The following is an 8984-nucleotide window of genomic DNA, read 5'->3' as shown; positions in this document are numbered from 1 at the left end:
CCTGCACATGAAATTGGGGAGTGAAAGGAGGACTGGCTTAAAGTGGTATCTTTACCACTTCAAACAATGTTTTTAAATTATAAACTACTGTCTCAGCAAACCAACCCTGGATTCAAAGTGAATCTTTAGCACATTAAATCAATGTTAAGCAAATGCTAGAATATAAATGTGCTACAACAGATGAAGTTTTTAAAAATATATGGGAAAATTAAGGTGAAATTTGTACTTTATGGTAAGATAAGGATATGCTATTACCAGTCAACAAACTGCATCCATTTGCATGTTGAAAAAAATATTAAAAATAGACAATTGGGGCGTCCCTAGTGGCGCAGTGGTTGGGAGTCCGCCTGCCGATGCAGGGGACACGGGTTCGTGCCCCTTCCGGGAGGATCCCACATGCCGCGGAGCGGCTGGGCCCAGGAGCCATGGCCGCTGAGCCTGTGCGTCCGGAGCCTGTGCTCCGCAACGGGAGAGGCCACAACAGTGAGCAGCTCGCGTACCCCAAAAAAAAAAACAAAAGGCAATTGGTTCATTCCCAACAACATATCCAGTTGAATGGTATAGATAAAATCCTATTACACTAAAATTTTCTGTGGGACAAAATGATTTAAATTGCATTAACTAATTCCTTTTTATTTTTTTTAAATTCCTTTTTAATGTAGTGATGAAAGTACTTATACTGACAACTTAGGAACCTAGTAATACCAACTCTTAAGACATTTGTAATCCAAAATAAGGGAAAAGTTAAGATTCTACAGAAGAAACTATAATTAGCCTTTTAAAAATGCTTTAAGGAAATATGAACTATGTCCAGAGGGGAGAGAATACAGGAATAAGTTATACTGTATAAACAACTTCAACTTGATAAAGCTGTTATCTCTGAAGACTTAGACCGTAAAATGGGAATTTCATAAAAACAATCTGAGGAAGACAGAAGAATGACAGTGGTGAACTTTTTAAAATATAATAATAGATACATGTAAGTCAGTGTTAATTTTATTACTGAGAACTTAGTAAATTATAAAGTGTTTTATTGTCCTTGAGAAAATCACAAACAGTCTTTAGAAATATATACAGGATAATTCAGGGTTAGAGAGAAGTCCAATTTATGTATTAGGGTACAAGCTTAAAATTTTTGGAGGATACTGCTCTAAAAATACATCTGTGATCGTGTCATTTACTACTAACAAATCAGTATAATCCCCAAAGTCCTACTGTCCTAGATGGTCTTGGGTCAGCCACAGGTGTTGGAACAGTCACTGAGTGCTAGAGGCATTGTTGCTTTTCTGTAAATGATTCCCTATTTGGGTATGGTAAAAACTTCACTAGTAGAGTGAAAATTTACATCTTTAATAGTGCTCCATCACAGTTTACCTAGATGACCACTTTAAATTATAACTCAGAGATCACTATGTATTCTAATATAGTCTGTAGTGAATAGAAACCTAGATATAGACATTACAGTTCTGATTCAGAGCAGCAATCTCTAGTTTCTGTATTTTAAGGATCATTCATATTCCAATTATGATACTTCATGATACAAAATTGTATTCCTAAATCCAAAATAAACTTCATATCACTGCTACAGAAGCATAAACAATTTTAATCTTATCAGCATTTCAATTGGGAGTATTAGAAACAAATTTGATACTGGAAAAATATAAAAGAATGTCTGAATCAAAATGAAAATATGCTAGCCTATTTCATATACTTTAAGTACAGACATTATTGGTCACTGTGATTGGTGGATAAATCAAATCCCTATAAAGGGGAAACATTTTAGTTGCAAGTCATAACCTCTGTCCTGCAAGCCTCTTATCAGAGCAGATATGAGATGTCCTTTCTTCATTCTCTCCTTCATTGATAGGCAGTGAAATGACCAAAACTCAGGAAGCAAATAGCATTTACTACTGATATTCCTTACAGCGTAAATTTCCAGAAGATCCCATAAACTGAAAGTCTCTTTAGAGAAGGGCTACAGAATAGTGTTTTCTGTAACTCGCTGGGTTTAACATTTTTCTAGGGGGAGTTGGTAACACTGAGAAGTCAATGTCTGTAGTATGGCAGTGTCAGGTCAAGGGATTGTCAGAAATAATTCTGTAACCAAGAGCTGTTCTCTGCTAGTTTGGTCACTTCTGTGGTTGAACACATGAACTTAAGTCTTTAATTCATTCAATGATGGGTACATAGAACCTTATTTTGTTTTGCATCTACAGCTAATCTGACTCTAGTTTTCTTTCATCTCTAGGAGCAATTAATTGGTAACAGTCATATAATGATTCTCACAAGAGTTGTGATGGCTACTGCAACTTTTTTTCTAAAAATCTGATAAAGACTATATGAAGTATGAATTCAGGGATCTCACATTTATCTGCTTAATGAATTTTTTCAGAGAGATCTTAACATCATTTCAGACTAACATAGGCAGGATAAGAAGATATCAGAAGTAAATACTGGCTTTTCCATCTACTTTATTAGTTACGAATGAAAAGCAGCAGGGCCACACAGTCCAACGGCAGCCCCTTTGCAAGAACATCTGACTCCCTCCAGTTTCCCCTGGCTCACAACGAACTGTAGCCCTGCATTCTGCCTGCATGAGAAGAAATCACAAATGAATAAAGGTTGGAGAGTTGCTTAAGACAAGAGGTAAAGATGAGCTGCAATGGAAATTGACTGGATGTTGCAGACCTCACAGACTTAACCAGCTAGAAGGCTCGTAGTAGTTTAAAAAAAAAGCCTTTGCTTATAATTATGATGACTTAAATTTATTATACTCTACTACTTCAGTTGTCTAAAAAATTGGTTCCTAGGTGACAATGCTGACTCAGTCGTGGTAACGAGCTAATTTAGAAAAAGTTAAAGTAGAGCTCTCATGTGGGAGTGAAAAATTAAAGATGTGCCTTTCTGACAAGCTCCACTAAAATGGTAGAATTTTACAGATGAACTGAATATGTCCATACAGTCCAAGGACTAAGGGTGGATCAAAACTTAGGAAATCAACTTCAACCTATTAAAAATTAAAGATTCCTTTAACATTTAACCACTGATCGAAAAAGGTAATGATTTCTATGTAATTTTCCTGTGGAACCAACAGTAAGTAGGGCTGGCTGCTGCAGTCCACATAGTCTGTGCGATCTCATTTCAATTTTCAGAATGCCTCTTTCTCTTTACAGTCCTAATTCCCATTAAAGATTTTAATAAATGATAAAACTTACCTTAAAATTAATGTAAAAACTAAAGTGTGACCAGACAATATGCTGTAGCACTGATAATTAAATTCAATGAAATGATCGGTCTTGACAAATAGTCTGTAGCGACTTGCATGCTGCCAAAGATAGAGCCTGCAAATCTGTAGGACTCAAATGCTGTGAGTGCCCCCGCCCCTCCTCCCTCCATCAAATCCATAAAGGCAATCTTTGAAGAGATACCAAGTAAGAGTCTTGATATTCTTCTACCAAATTAACAACATATTAGGAACCAGTCTGGCAGATTATGAGTGATTGGTAAAAATTTCTCTTAACTTTGAGAATTCTCATGTATCCTTAGGCAACATATATAATTTTAAGAAACAGCTATAAAAACTTTTCTTAAAATGTGAGAAAACACAACACAGCCCTCACCATTATACTTTTCACACTTCAGTTCTTTCCATTAAATTCACAATTTGAGCTATAAGTAGGATTAGCATTTACAAATCAAGTTGGACTAGATTCTTCCACAATGCTCCATTTTCTCCCTAGCTTTGACAAATATATTTGAGCTGGTATGTGTGTTCCCGAATACTAGAATAAGAGACAGTCTTATTCTGTTAGGTTGCAAATTTCTTAGGGTTTCTGCTTTATTATTCCCTGATACCCACAGCAGAAGTTGAGAGATATAACTTAAATAATTAACAGGCGGAAAGTTCTTCTACAATGAAGGTGCTTTGTTAAACTCCATCATACTAGAATAAGTGAACTATAATTTCTATACAATGTACGTACTAAAGGATTTGACGACAACCACAAGATACCTGATAAAGTAAATATATTGACTTAGTATCAATGAAAAGAGTGGAGATGGCATTTCAGCTCTAAAAAGGCAGGCAAAAAAACCTTTTCTAGCCATTTAAATATTACTCAAAAAACGAGTACAACTGAGTAGAAAGGAAAACCAAAAATATTGTATGCACCTTTAACAGTGTTCTTGCAATCTACTGATATACAAACCTCTCATTTTTTTCAGGTAACACAAATTCAATTTGTACTGACAGGAGAGATTAATAAAATCCTTTCATTTTAGTTTTTAATACCATACAGTGAAGTTAATAAATTCTGTGTTCTGATTATTCTAAAGAAAAAAAGGCTGGAAGAGGGACAGGGAACACAGTATGGACCCAACATTACTCTAAATAACAATTTTTACTTAAGAAGTCATCAAGCAATGGAGTGTGAAGGATTCAGTGACGTGTCTTATTTTTGGACAGTAGTTACCTTCAGATGGCATGTTTATTGGTTTACGTCTCCTTTTCCCATTTGCACTTCTAGGTTTTGAAGAGCCTTTTCCTAAAACGTAAGTTATTTCCCCCCATTCTCTTATTATAAAACTAATTTATTTTTTAGGTACAACTCTTAACTATCTAGAAGAAACTTTTTTGTTGTAACTTAGAAGCTGTGAGTAAATAAATGCTTTATCATTCTTTCAAGGATTACTAAATTGACAAAGGGTTTAATCCCTAAAATAAAGGGAGAATGATTACCCTAGGAATTATCTGAAAATGGGATAAACTTTTCCTTTTATTCAGAAGTTACTACACATTGTCAGTATACCCTTTTTAAATAAGCAGGAGTGGGGGAAAAAAAGCTTTTTTAAACCTCACCTTTTTTTTTTAACGTCTGAAATCTTTTTGTCTTAATATGCTTGGTAAAATTAGTCTTTCAAAGGAATCAAAAATCAAATCTAAATACACCTCAAACCTTTTTTTTTAACCATAAATGAATAAAATCATAGGACTTTGGACATAAACAACCACAGTAGTCTTTTTTTCATATACATCATTAAGTTACTTCAAGTGCAACTGAAAGCTATAGCACTTACTTCTGGATCAGTTCACATTCACTTTGTAACCTTTTGTCTTTTTTCACAAGAAAAATACAAACTGATCCCAAACATATTAAAGTACATCTGTGCATTAAATCCCTGCTCATTTCACATAAAGTAGAAAAAAAGTCAAACATGTTCTAGTGCTCAATGTAAACATTTTGAACTATTAATTATTTATTAATTTTCCTTAAAGGTACTTAGCAGTGTGTGTCACATATTCAAAGTTAACCTTAGGAATAGCACCGTGACCAAAAAAACCCATAAAAATGATTCTTTCTATAATCCCTTAGTTTTACTTCAGAACTTGAGAAGCTACCATTGTCAACCATGCTTTCAAAGTCACCAGGCCAATTTTTGGGGGGGTTTGTTTGTTTGTTTTTCAGATGAAACCAAAATACTGCTTCTACACACAAAGGCCTAACCATTTTGGACAAAATGAACAATTATGAACGGTTGACCAGCCAATCAATTCAGTTAATTCAGTCCAAAAGATAAGACTAGTTCTATTGATGAAGCCTAAATGGTCAAAGTATCATTTTACCAAAAGAACTGATGTATTTATGAATATATTCCATATTTATTTATGGATTTTTTTGGTACCTTTTTCCAGGTGATGGTAAACATGGAGTTATAACCCTGAGAATAGATATAAAACAGAGAAGCTTAAGAAGAGTTAAAATAAATTAATGGATACGACATCTATCACCATTTCTTAAAATTAAGGAAGAGCATGCCATTAATTTTTTTCAGGTCAGTAGTCAAGGACAATTACCCTGACTCAATCTGTTAACAATACAGTTAACACGAGCTTTGAGAAGAAAAGCATCATAGTTTTGAAGTGGTGATAGCTCTCTCAACAACCAAAGGAGAGGTAGGTATACCACCTACCTCAGTTGGTAATGTCTAAGAACATCCTTCCCCTTATACCAGAGTAGAAAGAGAAAGTACCTTCTACCATGTCAACTGGAAAAGATAACTAAAAAGTAGCAACACTTAAGAACACTCTAACACTGATACCAGAGTCTGATGCTTTTCCTTATCTGCCACCTTAAGGATACACAGGAGAAAAGGGTTAATTTTGTCTGAAACCAAACACAGTTAGGGCCAATAAATAACAAAGGGTGGGAGTACTGTAACATACCCCTTTAGCTACGAAATATGTAAACCACTTGAATCAAGTCCATCTTCAGGCACAAACAAGCTAGGAATGGCCACCTATACTGTTTGGAGTAGCACAACCTATCAAGTAAAAATATTTGGCTCGAAAATAAGTGTACTATGGTATTTGATGATGTAAAAGTTACGCTTTAAGTGGATTTCAAAATTATTTTCCAACAACACATGACAGTTTCTTAGATTTAAACTAGAGGTCACTAATAAAGATACTTAGTTGCACCAGCAAAGAATGCTTGGGATTGCACATGGCAGCAGTAGACTAAAAGAGATGGAGAATGACATTTAACTATTTTCCTATATAAATGAGATTTGTGATTGCACTCTTAACAAAAATCAACTCTACAATTTCAAGAGATGGGGGGAAATTACACATAATTTACTCTTTTAGCCCTGTACACTCTATTAAAGAACACACTTTATCTAAATCTAAGGCACACAAACTCCTCTATTTCACAGAGTAAGACTATGGAAGACCAAGATTTTGGTTAAATTCCATACATGGAAACCAGGAGATCTTGGAAAGACAAATTATATAGCATTTTGTTAGTGCACAATTTAAAAGAAAATGCTAGTACTATGGTCTGGCCTTAGAGGTTTATAATGCACAAACGTTAAAAAAAATAATAATTTACCAGCACTTTATAAATTCAAGTTTATAAAATATAATGGATGATATTTTCCTTAAAAATAAAGAAAAAGAGAAAGACCCAACAGGGCTTTGAAACAAAAACTGGAAACCATTTCAATGAAAATGACCAATCTGGTATAATGCATTCTACTCAAGTAGCCAGGGAAAGAAAAAAGTGGTAGGTACCTTGCCTACTAATCATGGTTACCCCTCCCACAATTGTTATGTCAGTATGCACAGAATATTTATGAAGAATCTGTAAACAAAGGTCACATGAAATTCATACTACAATAGGACTGGGATTAGAAACTACCACCTCTTGACGAATTCTGAAAATAACTATATGACAATTGCTACCATGAAAGTAATGCTCATTGGTTTTGATAACCAGAATGTCTAGTGTTTAACGTATTTCAAACTCTTGCTATATGTAAATACTGTCAAAGTAGATCTGCCCCCAAAATGAAGCATATTTTGGCACCTGTGCTGAATGCTGCTACAAAGGCAAGCAAGTGCAAATAAAAATAACAGTCATGATTTAGTCACATTCATAACTTTTCATAGAAAAATATAAATATATTCCCTGAATTGTAGGACAAAAAATAATTTCAACAGCCAGCTTTCACTATAAATTCCAGTCCATTCCCTCTTTAAATGAACTGGTTTTCCCTCAAGGTCATAAGGTGCAATCATCAAAATCTAACACATTTTCTAAGCTTCTATCGTCATCCCCATCATGGTATCTCACGGTCCTCCTACCCTGATTTCTCGTCTTTATTTTTGAACGCCGAAGAACTCTTTTAGATTTTGCATAGTCCACATCCTCCCAGTCATTATCATCCACGTTTAACCTAGGACGTTTGCTTTGTCTTTGTCGTCTCACGGTTTTAGATACGTTAGCTGTAAAAGTTTTACCTTTTCTAACTACTTTTGCTTTTCCTTTCATTTTCCTCTTTTTGGTTTTTGTATCATCAGTAAAGTCAGCATCTGATTCAGTGGCAGACCCCAAATCTGAATCAGATTTGGGACTAGTGTCAGGTCCACACTTTGAGCTCCCTGTTGTTTCAGAAGCTTTCACATTTTCCAATTCAGGATGCAGTCTCTTCCTTTTCATTTCTGCCATCTCGGCTGCTTCCTGCGAATCCCGCATCACTTTCGTCTTACTGAAAGGAGCCTTCCCATAGGTCCTGAGTCTTCTGCCATTCCACCTGCGTAGCCCATAATTCAGTTCCTCTTCAAAGTTATTCTCTGCAGTAGCCTTTTGCACCGGAGTTGACTCAGAAGAACATTTTCTACCAGTCTCGTTCCCTGGAATATGGCTTTTTGAATCTTCCTCCGAAGACCCAATCAAGGAATTCTTTGTTTTAGAAGGTGCAACATTTGTTTTGTGACTACTGGTATGCCTGTTCTTGTGTCTTGAATTCAACATACCTTCAGAGTCTGAGTCTTCATTTAAAGACTGATTAATACTCTTTGTACTACCATCTGAGTTGGCTTCAGGTGGCTTCCCTTCACAGCCATATTGTTCGTTTGGCACGTCACAGTTTACATCTCCCTCAGAATCACTCACTACCTTCTTAGCTGTGGTACATGCAAAATGGAGGGACTTTTTCCTTCCCTTTTTGCTTCTAGTACACACATTTTCTAAACCGACGTCTTCCACATCACTCATTAGCTTGATCCTAGTAGCAGCGGTAGTGGCACATCTTCGAGGAACTCTTAGGAGACCCGTTTTGGCTTTTGATGCTTTCTTAACCACCTTCGAATTGCTGTCTGAGTCACTGGAACAGACCCTTTTCCTGGCAACTTTTCTGCTTTGTCCATGGTCTTGTGATGCAGAGTCTAAAAATTAAAGAGTACTCTTTTAATCTTTAATAGAAGATTAAGTCTAAAGGAATTAAATGTTCAACATTTTAAACAACTGAAGTCCGAGATTCTTTCTAACTTGGAAAGAGGGTGGCGGTGAATGGGTTGGGCTTTTACTACTTTAGAACAGTGACTTTTTCAGCCTCAGCACCAGCCACAAGTATAACATACTCCCATCAATAACATCCCATGCCTTTCTGTCTATATACACAAAGCACCTGACACTAGAGTG

General features: G+C 35.7%; 1 protein-coding gene across 2 annotated transcripts in view; it reads right to left on the bottom strand.

Annotated features, from left to right (window-relative positions):
• Positions 1 to 980: 980 nt before the first annotated feature.
• Positions 981 to 8984, bottom strand: part of BRWD1 (bromodomain and WD repeat domain containing 1) — a 122247-nt gene continuing 114243 nt past the window's right edge. For both annotated transcript variants that reach the window (XM_027095113.1, XM_027095183.1), the window contains one exon: positions 981 to 8728. In XM_027095113.1, the coding sequence (XP_026950914.1) occupies positions 7563 to 8728 (1166 nt within the window). In that variant the 3' untranslated portion in view covers positions 981 to 7562. The remainder of the gene's footprint in view (positions 8729 to 8984) is intronic.

This window comes from Aethalodelphis obliquidens, unplaced genomic scaffold, assembly GCF_003676395.1.
Source record: "Aethalodelphis obliquidens isolate GAN/ISIS:26980383/991018 unplaced genomic scaffold, ASM367639v1 scaffold1, whole genome shotgun sequence".
In the NCBI taxonomy this organism is placed as follows: domain Eukaryota; kingdom Metazoa; phylum Chordata; class Mammalia; order Artiodactyla; family Delphinidae; genus Aethalodelphis; species Aethalodelphis obliquidens.
This window is presented reverse-complemented; position numbering and strand designations above follow the sequence as displayed.